Consider the following 21,178-nt stretch of genomic DNA (forward strand, 5'->3'; position numbering starts at 1 on the left):
ATGGCGCCACAAATACAGTTTTAAATGTTGCCGGGAAAGTTAAGCAACTCGATGCTATATTGCCACTTAAAAAACCGTAAAGAGTTGGCTTGATCTGCAATTGGTTCGATCAACACGAGTAAAGAAGGCCGGAACGATGCATATTAATTATGCAAGAAACAATACGGGAATTGCGACAGTATATGATTGACTAAACGTTTGGTGTTACGTTTACTAAAGATATAATTTTTTTTTTTTATCGATAGGCGATTTGCATTCAGGACGAGTTTGTCTTTAACCATTGTCTTTATCCTAACAACTGATGTGTGAATTTGGTTTACTCAAAGAATTTCAAAGGCCTAATTAACAAATTAGCTAACAATTTATGTAATGCCTACTGGATTATATGTAAACTAGAAGTATAATTGTAGATACAATTCACTTATTTCAGTTATAAGTAGCACAATAACAGATAAAACAAAAAGGAACTTTAAATATTTTCATAAATGATATAACTTATTATTATTATTTTTTTTTAATAAATGGCTGTTATTCTTGAATGCGATCCATCAGTGGCCGAGTGTATAAAACCGTGAATTGAGTTTTCTCACTCGTGACTCAATGAACTAGTTTCGTGGAATTTTTCGAGATTTCTTCGCATGTCTAACGTTTAACAGTGGCCAATTTCCTATAAAAAGTTATTCGGAATTCCAATAGGAAGTTCTCCGAAAGCCATCTGCCAAGGAAGTACCCCGTACTTCACTTGGCGAATTGCCTTCGTGTTGCGTTGCTTTATCCTATCAAATTAATAATTATTAAATGTTCTGAAAAGATTTATATTTAAACTAAAACCAGGATATACAATATATTTCGTCTGTTTCTTTAATTATTTATTTTTAAATGAAGAATAAAGAAGAAATCTGACAAGCCGACATCTGACATGGAGCATATGTAAATGCAAAGAAAACATGTTATGATTTACTTTAATATAATCAATTTTCTTTGATAGATTTATTAATACGAAACATCAGTGCATTATAAGTCTGGCCCTCAATAGCATCGGGTAGCACGTGTTAGAGATGGAGAAATATATCCCGATCTGTACGATAAATAATAAGAATATGAAACGTACCCGCCATATCGCGGCGGGCATAAAATTTATTTATCTAAATTATTAATTACTTACTTAAAGCATGAAACTTATATACAGATTCCTTTATGTAATGTCATTCCTTCGTGTCATTTTTATTATTTAAACATATTTTATCAAAGCATTAACAAATTACTATGATTTTTCGGAACTTCTTTTTATAAATTTCGTGTTTCTGAACTTCCATAATTTAATTAGTTTTCACACCTTTATAAATAATATTTTATTGTTGTGACTTCTGCTACAAATATTTGATTAGGTGATATTATAAATTAATGATAACTGTTGAATGTGATAATGTCCATAGACTCAATGACGTCGAGAATTCTTTGGCCACGTGGATGATGTCGATAAGAGATGATGATAAACTCGGGTAGAAAAATAAATTAAATCCTTTATAAAGTCATTTCTTCTTTGATTTTAGATGCAAAATTACATTTAATTCGTGAATTCACTTCTTGACATTTAAGATTAAATTATATTTATGTTCTTTTAAAAGTTATTAAGCAAGAAGAATTGTCCAACGGGAACTTCCAGAAAGATATTTTTACTTGAAAAGTATACGAATATGATCTAGTTTACTGTGTAAACACTTTTCTTCTGCAAGTGTTTAAAACATTCTCTAATGTCGCAGAAATTTAGTGCCGAAACCAAATCTTAAGGGACGATTACTAGAACTTCGAGCACGATAACCTGGTCTATTTATCCTGACACCAAGGCGAGAATTGAAGTCTATGTCGACGATAGAACCAAAATTACCACCGACGTTTGCACCAATATTTAAACCAATATCGGGTCGCCTTTGCGATTTAACTTTCATTATCAGAAACAGAGTGATGAAAACGAATACCTGTGAAAATAACAAATAGATCATAAGTTTACAATTAGGATTAAAATATTTTTGGGTAAGTGTATATGAATTGGATCGGGGATTAAGTTTTAAGATTGTTGAATATATTCACTTACTATTGTACTGGACTGTACAATAAACTCCCACCTATTACAGGGTTCTTTGATTTGACCCTCACATTTACGTAGGCCTCAAAAACATTTGCAAATTATTCACTATATTTCCGTATTTCTTGTGTATCAAAAGTCATTTATTTCGTGTCTAATTTTATTACTTAAATATATATATTTTCGTTTTTTGAATATACTGGGAGATCTCAAAAGAGTAAGTAGCTTGGATCTTTCGGATTTCTGGACCCTACGGGGTATACAAAGAGCCAGCTTAAGGGGGGGGGGTGCGATGGATACATTCACAGCACCTCGCATTCTTCATTAAAGACCCATTTATATTAATATTTTATCCTGAACCCTATAAAACACGGAGCCGATTCTGAAAATACTCTGGTATAATCTGTATTTCAAACAAATATGCAATACAAAAAGAAATAATCACTGCGAATTAACGTAAACAAATTTCAAAATTTTACAAATAATTACAAATAAAAGTTTAATTTGATCCTTTTCAGACACACTTATCCTCTAAAATACATAATTATTTTATTTATAATTATATTAATATTATAGAATTATTAATTTTATAATTAATATTTATACAAATCTAAAAACTTACCCAATATTTCATTCTTAACAGATATTTACTGTTCGTAGGAACAAATTATATTTAATGATACAAAAAGTGTCAGTCAATTTATATCATTTTAATTTTTTAATTTGTTTGACCTAATAATCTGAGAGGAAACTGGTTCGATTGGTTAAAGTTTAAATTGGATCTAGAAACTGTTCACGTCATTTCTATTTGTCTGAATGAAAGACTTTTGCCTACAATAACCAGCACCAGCAAAACACTAGCTGGTGTTTTTAGATGTGTTTAGACCAACATTTCGGATTCTTTTAAGGAAATAACTTAAATGGAATATTTACCAAAATGTTTAAATGCTTACTTTTAATTATATCTTCCATATATAGGAAGGAACGTAATTAACGTAATTATCCTTTGTGTTTCTTATATTATTACATTGATCATCTATTTTTTCATTTATTTATTAAGAAATTTGTAATAAAGGCCTAATTTCTGAAACAAAAGGGTTAAGGTGAATTCGTATATTATTAATTTGAAGTGTTTTAACCTTCAAAGTAATAATATACGCATTGATTGAATTCATTGTAAGACTGTTCTATTGCTATTTTTCGTGACATAATCATAAATATATCGAGTTTAAAAATAATTTTGCTTTATATAATTATATATTTTAAAAGTTAAATATATTATATTTCAAGATATTAATTACAAAAATAGCTTATAGATTATTTTTTTGTTAAACTGAATTTTTGTGATGTTTGTTTGGTTGGATGGGATAAAGCAACGCAACAAGTGAGCGATCTGTCAAAAGAAATGCCTCCAGGACGGACTTTCTATGGAAATCTGGTGCCTATTTAGGTATTAGACAGGTGGTGAAAACCACCTGTCTAATACCTAAATAGTTACAGTTAGTTAGAATATATCTAGTTACAGCTGGGGCCTCGTCTTCTTAGGGGCTTTATTTCACTGCTGACTATTAATATTTTTGTTTATATCTGTATCTATAGAATGTCTCTAAAAATTAGTCAGAACCTTAAAACTGTTCTGCATATACAGTACTATACATGTTATTTAGTCTTTATATATTTATTCTGATAAGCTATTCTATATGAATATATTTATATAACTTCCAAGAAAACATTTTTATATATATTATATGAAAATTAAATTATAATTTCCATTGATTCGTTTAATAAAGACAATTCTTTTTGATAGAGTGAATTAAGCCGTTCAATCATTTTCTCACAACTTTAATACGGTTTTTTTTGGACCCAAATCTATAATATTATTCCAAATGTCTCACTTTTCACGTGGAAAGCAACATAAATAATATTCCACATGAGTTTTAAGAGTATAAACCAGAAAAAGAAAGAAGAACTCAAAATAGAAACATATTTCTATTAATTATGATTTCTTGAGGCATGAAAGTCAACTTATCAGATATATAATTGAGGATATTTAGATGATTAACGACAGCTTTAGTAAATGACAGATCAGAATAACTAATCTCTTAATAAACCCATCACTTATTTAGATGTGTCGACACTAAATCTATCGTTAATTTTAAATATATCACTGTTTAATATTATAACTCAAAGCACACTTAATACTATATTACTTAAATTATATTTAAAATAGTAACAGAAAAATATATATTTAAATAGCTATAAATACTCGTTTAATATTATAATGAGCCTTTCTGTGTAGTGAGCAGCTATCCAGCTAAGTAAGCGGTTTGTTTACTTAGTCACCCAGAAGCACCTCTACTAGTTTTATATATAACATTAATTATTCTTTGATATATTCTATTTAAAAAAATACCTCGAAAATATAAGATTTTTAACCACATTCGGGCATAAGGTAGCTAATTTGCAGTAAAAAATAATTTGCAAAAACAAGTAGTAATCTGCACGCTATATCTTAGGCCTTGATCCGAATTTTATATTGAACTTTGAATTTTTTCTACATAAAAAAATGTAGGTTAGTATTGTATAACATCAAGATTAACTTAAAAACAAGTTTAATATAGTTTTAATTCTATTATATTCTTCGATTTTCTTTATTTAATAATTTTTTTTATATTGAATTTTATATTTATTTACATCGTCCTAAATTAAATGAAGTGATGTTTAATACATTACGTTATTTTATATTTAAATCTCATTAATTTTTTTTTAATTCTAGGGATTTTAAAAAATGATGAAATTCATCTTAATACTTATAGCAAGTTTGCCTTTCTCTTCTTTAACGAGTTCATTGGAGAATGCTAAAGAAAATAATACTTCGGAGGTTTTATTCGAAGGACTCACATTGCATCCTTCTAATAGACATTTTACTAATTTTTCTGAATTATTGGAGCAGGAATTGAAAAATTTTAACTACCCGAGCGACTTCGATAACTCTTATTATGTCGATGTAAACCAGACAAAGAATGAAGATGTCTTGGGTTGCGTACAAACGAATACAATTTTAAAATGTAAAAATGTGGACATTTTTGAAATTGCAGAAAGAATTCCAGCAACAATTACCCATTTGCAAATAAGTAACAGTCCCGTGCAAATATTAAGAACTGCAATTTTCGAAAATTTAACGAGTCTAATTACGTTAGAGCTTACAAATAATTCGATTCAGTACGTTACTTCAAAATTCTTCCAAGGATTAGAACAATTATTGTTTCTTAATTTTAGTACCAATAACATCAGATCATTGACGAAGAAAGCGTTTTCTGCGTGCCCAAATCTTAGAACGATCGATTTAAGTGAAAATAGAATAATATCTTTGAATTTAATACCAGCGGCATTCAGCATTCTCGAAAATCTCACCACTCTTATCTTGTCAAATAATAATATAAGACGAATCACGAAGACTAACTTAATTATATTGAAAAATTCACCCGTTAAACATCTAGATTTATCATACTGTGATTTATTATTTATAGAAAGAGGAAGTTTCGGATTTCTTCAAAATCTAGAGACGTTAAACCTTACAGGGAATAAACTGGATGAAGAATCGCTCTTCAATGCTACCAGCAACCTGACTTCAATACGCATTCTGGACTTGAGATCCTTACTAGGCTTAAAAGGTTTTCCTAAACTTGCCATATCTGCTTTAAGAAATACTTCTATACAAAGTTTGGATCTAAGTTACAATCTATTGCAAATTTTGCCGAATAATTCTTTTACTTTTCTACCTAATTTAACTTACTTAAGATTAATTAATTGCGAAATTAAGGATATAGAAAAGAGAGCCTTTGAAGGACTCGTTTCTGTTGAAATTCTTGATTTATCTGCAAATCTCTTGGAAAAGATTCCTTCGGGAATTTCCATTCTGAGTAATCTTCGATTATTATATTTATATAAGCAGTATGGAAATACAAATTATGGTATTCGTTTGTACGTTGGTGAATATGCATTTGCTAATTTATCTTTATTAAGTGGTTTATTATTAACAAATAATAATATAAAAACTGTACAACGATTTGCTTTTCATAATTTAGTTAATTTACGTGTTTTAATAATGTCAAACTGCGATATTGGAATTATATCCGATCATTCATTCAGCACTTTGACATCTTTAGAAACGTTAGATCTTTCTAATAATAAAATTCTTTTCTTTGGAAACAATACGTTAAGAGGTCTACGAAATTTAAAGGTATTATCTGTGAGAAATAATGGATTCTTCATTGGTTATAGGGTGTTTCCTTTCATCCAAACTCCTTCGCTTGAAAAACTATTTATTTCGGGTAACAAACTAACGATTTTAAGACACGGAATATTTTCAAATATGCCCAATTTGAAACTTCTTGACGTAGAAAATAACGAAGTAACTTATTGGAATTATTCGATTTTTCAGAACACGACTTTGCCCGATACATTTATCTTAAGCAATAACGAAATCGATCGAATTACTCCAATAATGTTTGATGATTTGAAGCAAATCCGTCATTTCGATTTGAGCCAAAATCCTTACGATTGCCATCACTGTAGCGTGCACGAATTCAAAATTTGGTTGAGGAATAACGAAAATAAAAGTTTATCTAAACCAACAATGTACGCCTGTTCTTCGCCTCAGGATTTTGATGGGCAATCCTTAATGATTTTAGAATTTGAATACTGTTTACCCGAAAGTATCATCGGCATAATAAATGTAGCTATAGGAGTATCAATTTTAATGATCTTATTAATAATTTTTGTTATCGTAATCGTTCGTTATAAATGGTATTTCAGATACATGTGCTTTCATTTGCATTCCACACTCAGAAGATATTCGACAAGTTCTCATGTCGAAAATTACGAATACGATGCTTTCGTATCTTATAATTCAGTTGATGTAGCCTGGGTGGCCCAAATACTCATGCCGAATTTAGAAAGTCACCATTCAAATTTTCGTCTTTGCATACACGATCGGGATTTCGAAGTAGGAAAACTAATCACTGAGAATATTTTAGATTCCATCGATAAAAGTCGAAAAGTGTTACTCATTTTAACGGATTCGTTCGTCAAAAGTCAGTGGTGTATGTACGAATTGCACGTTGCTCAACATCAATTATTTCATTACTCTCGGGATGCTTTGGTCTTCGTTCAAGTTGGACCTATTGATAGAAATTACATGAGTAAAAATTTAAAATATTTACTAAAAACGAGAACATACTTGATTTGGCCCGAAGATCCCGATAAAAGATCTGAATTTTGGAGTCGTTTGCATAGAATATTAACGACATGACTGTAAATTAAAATGAAATGTTTAACTGTACTATAGTAATCCTTTCTTATGTAAAGATGTAGTCTATATTAATAAAAACAGAAATGTGTTGCGAAAAAATTATTTTAAAATAGATTAAACAATTTACTACTACGATCAAAAAGTTTCGGGATTGGTTTATTTAATTAAACTACGCGCTTGCAAGAAGGTGCCTCGTCGTTTTTCGTTTGCAAATAAACGTTTTTGTGCCGGTGATTTTTCAAAATGCATTTAATTTTGTTTTTGCAACGGAATTACTGCTACAAAATCGTTGAAAATGCTGTAAAAAGCCTTTGATGAAGATAGCCTATCAAAAACAAGGGTTTTTGAGTGGTATGAGATGTTCGCTGAAGGCAGAGATCATTTCGAAGATGGAACCGTGCTCTGGAAATCATCAACTGATTGCAAAGTGTTGTTTAATTGATTGCTACAATCATTGGGCACCAAATCTCTGACGCCGCCCATGTCAGAGATTTGGTGCTCAATGATTGTCATTTAACAATTAGGGACATTATTGAACATGTTTCAGTATCATTTGGTTTTCGTCAAGCTTGATCATTTTGGCTTGCGGCACGTCTCTTCTCGAGTCGTTCTGAGAACGTTGAATTTTTTTTCAAAAACAGCAACGTGTTCGAGTGGCCGAGAAAATGCCTCTCGAAGTGAATGTTTCTTATGATGCCTCATTGCGGGGGTAAAACATGGATCTACGCTTTTGACAATGAAACAGCTCAACATTCAAGTGAATGACGCTCGAAAAATGAAGCGAGACCGAAAAGACCTCGTCAAAGTCAGTCAAAAATTAAGGTTGTGTTGATTGTTTTCTTTGATTGTGATGGTGTTGTACATCACGAATTCCTTCCGACTAGCCAAACTGTCAACAAAGAATATTATTAGAGCGTTTTGAATCGTTTGCGCGAAGTAATTCGTAGGAAACGATCCGATTTATCGCGAGAAAATTCATGGATTTTTGCACCATTGCTCACAATGTTCTTGTTGTTCGGAAATTTTTGGATAAAAATTCAACAAATACTATTCCACAAGCTCGGTATTCACTTGGTTTGGCATCCTGTGACTTTTTCCTGTTTCCTCGACTAAACTTTCCGCTTAGTGGTCGATTGATGCCATAAAACTAAAATTTATGCTGCGAGTCCTGAAGGGTTTTACGAAAACGACTTCACAGCATGTTTCGAGAATTGCAAAAAACGTTGGCATAAGTGCATTGAAATGGGAGATACTGTATTACTGTACTTTGAGGGGGACAAAATAAATTTTAATGAATAAATTCAAATTTTGCTTTTTATCGAACCACTTCAAATACTTTTTGATCACATGGTATTGCTTTTAGTTACAGAGTCAAAAATATCGAATAACATAACTAAAATTTGGAAAAAGACAAAGAATTATGATAGAGAACCGGGTGGTCGAGACGATGAAAGCATCCCTATACCGCTATGGTTAGATTCGGATTCGAGTTCAAATCGAAAATCTCAGGAATTTTTCATGGTCGATTTATATCGGTTGTCTGAATTACATGCCCGGTCAAATCCACGATAGATGTATATGCCGGCCATAATCACTAGCAGACAGACATTAGCCATCAAGTGAATGCTATGATCCAAGAAAGATGAAAGAAGAATTAAAAACAAAAATTAAAATAATATGAAACGTTATAAAAGCTTACATCATATACTTTTTTATTTAACCGTCTTCTTTCTAATGAAATCCTCTTTAGTAACTTCCATTCCTTTCTTTGAGTTGCTTTTTCTTATCGATTCTACCTCAGTTATCGTAACCATTTTATCTCTTCATCTGTTAATTAATCGGTCTTTATCTTCTACCATCAGAAGGTCACCATTCCAATATACAGGCTGAATCAAAAGTCGGTTAACATTTATAAATTGATATTTCAGTAAACTTTCAGAAGAGAAATGGGTAAATGTAGAAAGAAATGCCTTGATTATTCGACATTTTCCAAACTGCCAAAACTATTTATTTAAAGAGATAGAGTTTTGAAGAGGTAGAAAAATCTTTACTTCTCACTCTAAACTATTTATACCTTATACGGTGCAGTGTTTCAACATGTTTCCCATGTTTTAAATCCGGGGTTTATTTTTATATACTTACATAAAAACCGTATGTATATTAATTAAACTATGTCCTACTTCATAATTTTTAACATTTAGCAACACTACTCAGTGCGCAAAGAAAGAATTAAATGGCGGATTTATGACACATTTTAATTTAGCCCTATCTGTTGACAAATTTGTAAAATAATTGTTCAAAATAAAATTTCATTTTTTTAAATAAAACAATGTTTTACTCTGTATTATAATAATGAATTTTTTCTTAATTGTTTTAAATAATTAAACTGGATTTAAGAGATTAAATTTTATATCTATTAATAAAATTGGAAAGATTTCAATACTTTATTTAGTAAAAATGCTGGTATTATAATACTTATTTTAAAATGTATTTAATATTCATCTAAATGGAATTAACTTAACTTTAATTCTATCCAAAAACAACATTCAGTGAAAATCAATACAACTTCAATATGCTTTTACCATTAAGTAACAAGTTATTATTCCAATATTTATATATTAAATGAATTAAAAGATAAAGTATATTTACATTTTTATATTATCTTAATATCTCATTTATTATATAAATTTTAACAACACACATTCAACATTAATTGAATACAATTATTGTATGAGAGTTTAATACTTTTATAAATCTTTATTTATAGAATGAAATGTTTTTAAATTAAAAACACATATATTTGCTTTAAAAATATTTTTATTGTAAATAAAACATTACCATTTTGTAAGAAATAAATATATATTTAGATGTAAACTAGACCTATGATTTATATTTGGGAGTCAAATCATATAAAAATTCCTGTAACTTTATATAATGTTATTTAAATATTTTTACTGAGTTAAATTACTATTTACACATGTCCTGATATAATTTATTTTCTTTTTACAATTCTAATTTTATTTAAAAAAATTTAATAAATATGATTTTTGCATGATCTACTTAAAAGTATTTAATATTAAAAAATACCAAAATGAATGTTATTAAATTACTGTATAGCTTTCTAGTATTTTTTTATTAATAGATAATAATATTTATTTAATTACTTCTTTGTAATGTATTTAATTTTTTTTTATTTCCTATGAAACTGCAAAAATTTTAGATAATAAAATACAAGTTTGTACAGAGTTTATGACACATAAAATGGCTCATAAATTCATAAATTAAAGCTGAAAAATTTAAGTTTTGTAGTAGAAATTTTTCACAATAATCATATATAATATTACTTAATAAATGAAAATAATTTTATTTATTAAATTTACTTTACTCTTCATAATAATATTTTATTTGTTAGAGAAAGTATGCAAGTAAAATGAATTGATTTCAATAACACAGAAGGAAATTTTAAAACCAGCCTGTGTGATAGACTATTTGAATGAATAGTTACATTTTAATCTAGAAATTTGAGAAATATTGAGAGTTAATAAGAGAAGAAATTACATTTAAAAGACTAAGGCACTATATTTTTAGAATATTTACTCCATTTTTAAAATGATTTGAAAAATATAACATGATATAGAAGCGAGAGCAGGTGCTTGAGAACTTCAAATTCGAAGTATAGAAAATTCAGTAACAAGAGAATGATTATTTGTAGGATTACTATAAGTAGTCATTGATATAGCTATTTTAAGTGGTGTTTTATTTAATACTATATATAGAATTTTCTTATTATACTTTAAAAAAACATACAGAACATAAGTATCATTTATTATTTACAATTCTCGATTATCCAACAATACAGGAGATTTTCTAAGAAACTGGAAAAAGAAGTGGACATTTATATTATATATTAATGAAAAATAAATAACGTTCTATTACATAATATATAATTTTTGAAGAAAATTATTTATCAGCAGCTTGTGTGTATTATCAAATGATGGAATGATAATTTAATGATGATTCTATTTAGCCAAATCTTATTTATTTAAGAATGTTGTACATCTAGAAAGAAGTCAGAAAGATATTAAGGCAAATGACATTGTTGAGATTCTGCCAAACGGAAAGCTTCCAAAAATTCATTCAAATCGATAGAACCATCTTTATTCAGATCAATGGACGTAGCTAAATCTCGAATATCTTCTTCTTTAAAATGTCGGCCCATTTTCTTTTCTATTTGAATGCAGGCTTCTTCGAATTCTTTCATTGATATGGATCCTTTCAAAAATGATGATAAATTTATATTAAATTATTATTTAGAAATTCTCGGAAATAAGCGTATTTTTATGGCCCTTTTTCGAAGGGAATCATTCGTAATACCTGATCCATCCTTGTCAATCATACTAAATACATTCTGGAGAGCTTCGTTGTTTCGATATAAAGTTTCTAATAATGAAGGAAAATTCTAAAAACCGAAAATTATATTTTAAAATATATAAATATTATAATAAAACAATAAAAGAAAGTATAAAAATACGAAAATTGAAATTATTTACTTGCTGAATAGAAGTATTATCCTCTAAAGTTGTATGATATTGGACGGTATTTGAATCAGTCTCTGTTACAACTATTCTAGAAGACAGGAGATGCCATGGAAGATTAAGTCCTGTTACTGATTCCATAATAAGGCACCAATCAGTAATAGAAATTCTACCTAAATATATTCAAGTACAGTTTATTACGTTCTAATATAAAAAAAAGAAGAGAAAATAAATTGACATTTTGGTAAAAATTGGAATATTGATTGAAACGTTATCCTTATCGTCTTCGCAATATTTTAATCGATGATTGTTAGGTAAAATTGTCGAATGTAATTTCATGTCAGTATAAATTACAAAATTTCGAAATTTTTGTTTCAAGAAAGTAAAAGAAAATTCAATTATTTGTAATAATTGCACATACCTGTTTTTTCGACATCACATTTTCTAAATTGTTCTAATAATTGACTTGAAAATTGCATAAGTTTTCTTTTTAACTCTCTTACAGCAGATTGTTCGATATATCCGTTCCTTAATATTAATAAAACTAATTACCTTTTTGTCTTAATAATTTTATTCGAATACAGTTTAACATTAACATTGTAAGTACGTTACGTACCTTTGTCTAATGGTAAGATTGTAAGTCGATTCGTTTCCAATATACATTACTATGTGCGGATGTAAAGTAGGACCAACAAATTTTACATAAGCACCTCTATTGCTACCAATTTCATAATAATTCGAAGCAGAAAATATCGTTAGAACCTGCCATTAAGATATTCATTATATATTCGAAAAAAATACTCATAAATATTTCATAATATTTGGAAAAAAAAAACACACACACACCTTTCCATCGTGAGTAAATTCGTAACCATCTGCTTTACATTCGTGAGATCTCACAATCATATCTAAGTGATGACGTTCCAAGAAAGATTTTGTCACATCGGGACCAAAATAACTCCCACCACCTCTCAAAATATTCGGTTGGCAACCAAACTGCGAACTAGGATCACTCCATAAAAGATCTACTACCTAAAATTAAAAGAATTTCTGGAAAATAGTATTTCGAGTTATATTATAGCAACTATTAATTACTTTGCGATAAATATTTCAACTACCTGTTTCCATTCATCCGCATCATACATCAATTGTCCATCATCAATATACGGTCTCATGACAGTCAGATACTAATAACGAGAAAATATTCAATTAAAAAATACTATCAAATATTTGTAAATTTTGGGTTTAATATGTAAACTGCAAGAATTGATTAGAATTTCTCTTTGAATTGTAGCTACTTGTTAATCGATAAGTATTCGCGGAATATAAAATGAAGGGAAAATCATTATCCATTCCTGACCTTCAACTGTTACTGAAGGAAATGTGTAAAAAATGAGCGGATTATTATTATTTTTTTTTATTAAAACTCAAGACAGAATATATTTTTTTCGATATATTGATACAGTTTTATAACATGAAAGTAGATTAATCTACTTCCGATAACAAAGGATCGTAGATGAGTATAATTAAAACATCAATACCGCTTAGTCAGATATGTTAAATTATCATATAATTAAGTATCGAAATTTCTCTCAATAGAGGATTGAAATTCAAGTGTATGATTTTTATATTTAAGTGTCAATGCACTTATGTTTAGTTCTTTAAAGTCGATCCATTTTCAGAATATGAACAGTTTATTTCCTGTTTAAGTATACAAGTATATAAAATTATCGAATTGTATTGTACATAATAAAGTAAATTCAATAAAATCTCCAAATTCCAGCTAAAATAAATATAAAAGATAACAAGCAAAATAGGAAAATAAACATTAATCATGTATATTTTCTTAAAGTTTAAAAACTTAACATTTAAAACCTTATTAGAAAATATTAAAACTTAAGAAGAATATTTTCCTAAACTTTAAATCTGTGGATAAATAAATAAATAATGAATAATATTACGATAAAAATATAATTTATCATTCATTCATTTCTGTTTGAAAGATAATGACATATAGATCTGTCAATAAGAATTCAATTAGTTTCTTTTTTTAACTCTATTTAATTCTTAATGTATAAAGTTATGCTATTTTAATTTCTTTTAATATTAATAATTAAAAAAAAATGAAATCTGTAAATGTAGACTTTAATATACTTTTTGAATCCAAATTTTACGAAATTCAATACGGAGTTACTGGAATTGTTATTGCAAAATCGTATGAAAGCCCACATTGTTTTGAGATTTTCCATATATAAATCAGATTAAATTGCATACATTTTCCACACTAAACATTATTTAAATATGAAATAAACTTTTAATTAATTAAATTTTTAAAAAAATATTCTAACTTACTTGATGCCTATTCAAGAATGCAATATTATTGATTTCGATATCGTTAGTCACTCCTCCGTGTACCACAAAAATCTTATTATCAATTATCGAAGCCAAGGGGAGCCATCCATAAATATCTTCCACCAAATGAAGAATTTTTGCAGCGTGTTTCTGAAGTTGTTATTCAAATAATTAATATACTGTTAATGATTCTTAAATGAACCAGTTATAGATCGATTACTCACCGTGTATTTTACCATTACTTCTTTGATAAATCCATACCTAGAAAACCAGAATTTTACTATAGATATTTAAGGAAAAGTAATTTAAAAAGAATGCTTTACTGTAAATCCTGTCTAAAACGGACCTTCCACAAAACGAAAACCTGCGTAAACGGAAAATAAATCTCGGAATCTATAAAAAAAAATAGAAAAAAATTCCAGCAACGAGTTACTTAACTTTCCCGGCAACATTTAAAACTGCTTGTGTGGCACCATTTGTTATGCTATTTTATTATTAAAAACTTTTTATATTTTTAATTATTATAAAATGACAAAAAGGTTAATTTTGAGGATAGTTATGGGTTTATAAAAAGAATTGTAAACGTTAATAACGAGTAAAATCGTCATTAAGTCCGACCACAGTAGAGATACGACACATGATAAGGGCCGGATTAACCCACTTTGGGGCCCTAGGCATTTTCTTCTTACCGGGCCCCCTTCCCCTCTCACAAGAGATAGAGTACACAAAAAATATTAAATATACTTGTAGATACTCGGGGGACCGAGAACCGAGTCAAAGTAAAATACAAAATGGCGACTCTCTACAAACAGGCAAATCGAAGTCAGGTTGTGAGAGTAGCACCCACAGTCGTTCTAAGAAGTGAACTCTGACCCTAGGATTGAACACGTAGTATTTTCTTTGTTAAATAAAATTTGTAATCTAATTTTGTAAATTTGGGAGTGCTTCAAATACGTTACAAGTAGGGTTTTTTAACATTATCTAGTATAGTAAAATCGTGGAACCGATAAAAATTTGACGTTATATTAGGGTTGTCGTTACATCCGATGACGTTATAATCGGGTTAAACTGTATATTGTTTTTGCAAAATAAAAAAAATAATTTCGGACGATACAATAGCTACGATTATTTTTTTCAAAAACGGGAAATTTTCGTTAGGCATCGACAAAAATTTAACCCGGGCCGACGGGTTGCAACGGAGAGAAATTTCGAAATTGGATAGGTTAATTTCACCGAAAATGCATCGTGGACGACCTCGTGGTCGTGGCCAGCGAAGTTTGAACGATCGCACCCAAAAACAGCGATACCAAAGAAGATTGGAGAATGAGAATGAGACCCGCCTTGAGCGTCAAAGTGATTCCGCTTAGTAGTGAGTCTCCCAGACATGCCCCAAATATGGTTTTGCCTTTTTATTTGTTTAATTTAACCTTTTCGGTTAATATTTAAATAATATAACATTTTACCAGTTTTACCAGTATTATATAGTTGTCCAACAGAAAAGTAAACTATCTTATTTACAAATCTTTTCAAAATAGAGTTTGACTGGGCCCTTCTAGACATTTGTCTCATTTGTCTATGCGATGATCCGGCCCTGCACATGATCCTCTTTATCTCTCCACACCGTCGACCTTTAACCATCAAAATTTAATAGTATCAATCTCTCTAATTCACAAACCTCTTTGAAAAATTCCAGAAATTTTCAACAAAAAGCACAGGAGTTATTAAGCTTCGAAGAAGGTGCCATACACACACTAATATCCACACATACAGAAAAACTCCCGAAATTTTCTGCATTTCTCGGCGTTTCAAGGTCTCCCGAGTTCAAAAAATGTAAAAATTTTGGGGGAGAAAGTCATGTTTGACCCATCGCCATATTTTCCCTCTAGAATAACCCTCCACACGACGGAAAATTTCTGTTTTATGGAGGGTTCTTCCGTTTTAAACAGGTTTTATTGTAGTAAATAAAAAAAAAGATCTACCTTAAATTCAAACTGAAATCTTCGTGATTTCCGCGATTTAGAAAAACAGATGTTGGCCAAACGAGAAGACAGCATAACAGAATGATTAAAATTTCGATAGAATTTTCTCCTCGATCTACATAATCTCCATTAAATATGTATGGGTTATCAGGTGCTGGAAGACCGTTCTATAATAAATTATGAAAATTAGAACTATAAATATATATGGATAGCGAGCTATAAATAAACTTATACTTTATAAAATATGGTGAAAAGATCTTCCATTTTGCCATGCAAATCACCGCAAATGGTAATTTGTCGCGCGAAGGCTGTTGACACGAAGTTAATGTTTGGCTTTTGTCGGAGGATCTTCCTCGCTCCGTGAAAAATAAACAACACATATTTCGCGTGAAGAGTCTATTTTAAAAATAAAAAATAATAATAATAATTTAAAAATTCAATGTCGATAAATTTCGACTTGAAAAATTATGCAAAATTTTACTTTTTTTCTCTTGAAGGTATCTATTAATTGTACTATATCTTCGGCTGTTAATGGTTGTTTTAGATGCGGTCCTTCGTATGTATTTTCAATCTTAACCAAATCCAAATTCGTTCTGCGAAGTAAATCAACGTCTTCGCCTTCAACTTTAGGCCAAGCTTTTGGCATATCTACAAACATTGGAGAAAATCAATGTTAAAAATAAAGAGAAAGAAACGTTTTCAGAAAAATGTTTTTTTATACTGATCTGTCCACGCCCTCGTACAACGTCATTTTCGGGTGTGTCTCTCACCTTTTGTTGACGGCAGAGAGAAAATAGTGTAGCCATTGGCGGACGAGAAACTTGTCATACACGATAACAAATCATTGAAGAAATTGTAAACCTATAGATACAATGTAAGCTCTTAGTCGTTTAAAAATAATAAACGCTTCACAGAAGAAAATAAAATTAATTTTACACTTATAAACTATTGTTTAAGTTCATTTACTTTCGTTTGGTCTTGTTCTCCTGCGTATTCCAGCGATTGAAAAATACTCCAAGAACAACGTCTTCTGACTTCTTGTAAGGCCAAATATCTTCTGTACCACTTTTGTATCAAAACGGCTGCATTAAACACTATAAAAAAATTATATTTTACTATAAGTATAAGCTGCTTTCTATAGAGATTTCTATATTTATATACGCTTTCTATAGAAAACATATCAAATCAGCAGTCATTTTTCCTTCTATCTTTTTCCGGTATTCAACTATAAAGAATGTTTTATATAATTAAAATAACAAAACTAACTTAATAGTATAATATACATATTCTTTTAGGTTTCAATACTTTCAAAATATTATAATCCAATTATATTATTATGGATCATTCATCATCACTTCTTTTATCAGAGAAATCCATCAGTAATTATATCTATCTCGCTAAAACATTACTTAAAGTGTTCTTTCATGCCGTAATAATTAATTAATTTTGAATATCTTAATTATCTTAAATGCTTTATGATATTTATGAACACTTCATTATTCATTTAGCAGCGAATTCTATTTAAATTGCTGGTATTTTAAGTATATATATAAACCTAACTGTATATTTAATGTAACGGATCTTTCGTGGTATCAAACTATTTTTACCTTTCTATAAATACTTTAAATTAAATTTTCTTTATAAACTATTATAAAAAAACTTTCCGTTTTGTTTTAGGAGAAGGATATAAATGCATACAATATTTTCTAGTAAATAATATACAAAATTGGGGACGTTTTGGGCCCTTTCGAATCAGGCTCAAGGCCCAATTTCTTTAGAAGCATTATACATAGATATAAAACAAAATGAGACCCTAAGAAGATGAGGCCCCGGACATGTCCTCCCTCATCTTAAGGCCTCAATGCATGCAAAAAATATGGTTAAAACTATATAAGCTGATGAAAACTTGTTAAAGAAAGAAATATTATAGTAAAACGATTAAGACCACGAAAGAAATTAGTAGATTATAGGTTAAAGCTTTCACTCACGCACATGATTTTCTTTCAGGTAGTTTGAGGTTATTATAAACTATAACAGGAAGAATATCTTATTGAAATTTCATTAATCCTATATATCGAACGAAAGAAAATATAAATTATATCATTTGAAATGTATTAGACTAATTAAAAGAAATGATTTAGACATTTTTACTAATAATGAAACCTTCTTATTTCAAGAATGATAGAGAATAAATATTTAATAACCATCTAAAAATTCTAAGTGTTGAAAAGTTTTTCTAATCCACACCCAATAATCGATTTCGTAGTGTTATTATACTATATATTTCGAAGAAAATTTTATAAGTTTTCATTTTTTTTACGTGTTTATTTTTAGACGGAGTTAAGTGCTTGTATTGTGGACAGATTACAATTGTTTATTGTAGTGTGTTTAACACAGATATTATGTGTTTAATGTAAGAACATAAAAAAATGGCCGGATGTGATTCGTGGGCTGAATGTATTTGTCGGGGGTTGAAGGCACCCTTCTTAGCGCGTGCCACTAAGGCGTCTAAACTAATATATAGTTTAGGGGCCACTCATTACAAAGGTCATCGCTTCATTACTTATTATTTAGTGGAGGAAGAAGAGGTCTACTAGATCACGTAGCCTACCATATAAAAGGGGTCGATCGCAAATCTGCCTCCTCTTTGACACATTAAATTCTTTATTAAACTATTGCAAATGTTATAGTTATTAAAGTATATATTAAATATAAGTGAAAATAATTTTTTTTACCTCTTTCAGTAGTACTCATAGCTCTCTTTCTGTTTCTTTTACTGTCTTTTTTACCTAGAATGGAACTGGCACAACCCATTCCTTTCGAGGAAGATAACAATTTAAGCGAAATGAATCATCGATGATCATCATTTAAACAGTGAGAAAGAATATTTCTCAAGAGAGTCCAATTTGAACTTTTCCCATCGGCCATACTATCGGCAAATAATTCGTCCGTCAATAGTCACATGGTATTTCGTCACTGCACGCGATTTCGTAGTCATCGAGTGACGTCACTGATCGACGAAAGTTTTCGTTCCATTTTTTTTTTATTCCAAAAAGTTTCTGTTTCTGTTAATCTTACTAATAACAATAATACAAAGAAGGAAAGATTAATATATAAATATAATTACATTATAATATAACAATAAAATAATTGTATAAAATGTAAAAAAAAAAGTTGGCGCCATCTGTTGCTCACTATTTTAACTTAATGAAATAATTTAAAAAAAAATTACGAATGTATTAAGTTTAAAAGCAATTATGTATATACAGTATATATAACAAAACGATTCATAAGAAAGTAATAAAAATGGGTTATATTTATCGATTGTAAACGAGTATATCGTGACTTTCGGTCATTAAACGTAAGAATCGTTATAATAGAGCAATGTTGTTTATGTTGTATGAGAACATAAACAAGATTTTCGAATTATTTCTATAGTTTATAACGGGTGTCATTAGGTTAATCGCGATTTAATTATCATTAAGAATGTAGGTAAATCATTTATTTAATATGATAAATATTTTTAACGAAAATTTCTTGTATTAATTAATAAGCCATTCTTCACAGATCATATTTCTGTTAATTCTTTCTAATTTTGGCTCCGAAAGTGGATTATTTCAGCAGATTTTTATGCAGTTTTTTTATTTGGTTGGTTTGTTTGTATTCTTCTCTAAAAACTTGTTATTAGCCTGTATACAATGCAATACAATACACTGAAAAAATATCCCTTCACAAGTTGCCTACAGTCGACCCCCTATAACACTGTTGATTTTTCCGTTTTATATGAATTCCATGTTGTACGAGTCACTTAGATTTTAGAAATACGTGTGCCGGGCTGTGAACGGCTCACGTATTTGTAAAATCTAAGTGACTCGTACAACATGGAATTCATATAAAACGGAAAAATCAACAGTGTTATAGGGGGTCGACTGTAGGCAACTTGTGAAGGGATATTTTTTCAGTGTATTGTATTGCATTGTATACAGGCTAATAACAAGTTTTTAGAGAAGAATACAAACAAACCAACCAAATAAAAAAACTGCATAAAAATCTGCTGAAATAATCCACTTTCGGAGCCAAAATTAGAAAGAATTAACAGAAATATGATCTGTGAAGAATGGCTTATTAATTAATACAAGAAATTTTCGTTAAAAATATTTATCATATTAAATAAATGATTTACCTACATTCTTAATGATAATTAAATCGCGATTAACCTAATGACACCCGTTATAAACTATAGAAATAATTCGAAAATCTTGTTTATGTTCTCATACAACATAAACAACATTGCTCTATTATAACGATTCTTACGTTTAATGACCGAAAGTCACGATATACTCGTTTACAATCGATAAATATAACCCATTTTTATTACTTTCTTATGAATCGTTTTGTTATATATACTGTATATACATAATTGCTTTTAAACTTAATACATTCGTAATTTTTTTTTAAATTATTTCATTAAGTTAAAATAGTGAGCAACAGATGGCGCCAACTTTTTTTTTTACATTTTATACAATTATTTTATTGTTATATTATAATGTAATTATATTTATATATTAATCTTTCCTTCTTTGTATTATTGTTATTAGTAAGATTAACAGAAACAGAAACTTTTTGGAATAAAAAAAAAATGGAACGAAAACTTTCGTCGATCAGTGACGTCACTCGATGACTACGAAATCGCGTGCAGTGACGAAATACCATGTGACTATTGACGGACGAATTATTTGCCGATAGTATGGCCGATGGGAAAAGTTCAAATTGGACTCTCTTGAGAAATATTCTTTCTCACTGTTTAAATGATGATCATCGATGATTCATTTCGCTTAAATTGTTATCTTCCTCGAAAGGAATGGGTTGTGCCNAATATAATAAAAATCACTCTGATCTTTTCATCGGTTAT

At 29.3% G+C, this 21,178-nt stretch overlaps 2 protein-coding genes across 3 annotated transcripts in view; one reads left to right on the forward strand and one right to left on the reverse strand.

The window, feature by feature from the left end:
* LOC111635702 (toll-like receptor 13) overlaps positions 1 to 7,499 on the forward strand; it is an 18,635-nt gene extending 11,136 nt beyond the window's left edge. For both annotated transcript variants that reach the window (XM_023380745.1, XM_023380746.1), the window contains exon 2: positions 4,863 to 7,499. In XM_023380745.1, the coding sequence (XP_023236513.1) occupies positions 4,875 to 7,400 (2,526 nt within the window). In that variant the 5' untranslated portion in view covers positions 4,863 to 4,874 and the 3' untranslated portion in view covers positions 7,401 to 7,499. The remainder of the gene's footprint in view (positions 1 to 4,862) is intronic.
* A 3,306-nt stretch (positions 7,500 to 10,805) lies between these two features.
* Positions 10,806 to 19,201, reverse strand: LOC111635703 (serine/threonine-protein phosphatase with EF-hands 2-like). The gene is made up of 15 exons (XM_023380747.1): positions 19,002 to 19,201; positions 17,233 to 17,360; positions 17,037 to 17,127; positions 16,748 to 16,914; positions 16,501 to 16,662; positions 16,267 to 16,433; positions 14,512 to 14,548; positions 14,288 to 14,437; positions 13,054 to 13,122; positions 12,782 to 12,967; positions 12,552 to 12,697; positions 12,357 to 12,463; positions 11,951 to 12,108; positions 11,775 to 11,859; positions 10,806 to 11,672 (listed from the first exon to the last, which is right to left on the reverse strand). Exons 1-15 carry the CDS (start codon positions 19,078 to 19,080, stop codon positions 11,482 to 11,484), a joined length of 1,923 nt encoding a protein of 640 aa, XP_023236515.1. The 5' UTR covers positions 19,081 to 19,201; the 3' UTR covers positions 10,806 to 11,481.
* Positions 19,202 to 21,178: the final 1,977 nt, after the last annotated feature.

The sequence above is a fragment of the Centruroides sculpturatus genome, unplaced genomic scaffold (genome assembly GCF_000671375.1).
Source record: "Centruroides sculpturatus isolate CEXI.00-Female unplaced genomic scaffold, Cexi_2.0 scaffold1028, whole genome shotgun sequence".
NCBI lineage: Eukaryota > Metazoa > Arthropoda > Arachnida > Scorpiones > Buthidae > Centruroides > Centruroides sculpturatus.

Excerpts from the sequence above, each read along its gene's own strand:
- LOC111635703 (XM_023380747.1), bottom strand. The coding sequence starts at position 19,080 with ATGGGTTGTGCCAGTTCCATTCTAGGTAAAAAAGACAGTAAAAGAAAC. Across the intron at positions 17,128-17,232 it reads GAGAACAAGACCAAACGAAA|GTTTACAATTTCTTCAATGA; the intron begins GTAAATGAACTT and ends TTGTATCTATAG. Across the intron at positions 13,123-14,287 it reads CATTCTTGAATAGGCATCAA|TATCTGACTGTCATGAGACC; the intron begins GTAAGTTAGAAT and ends TCTCGTTATTAG.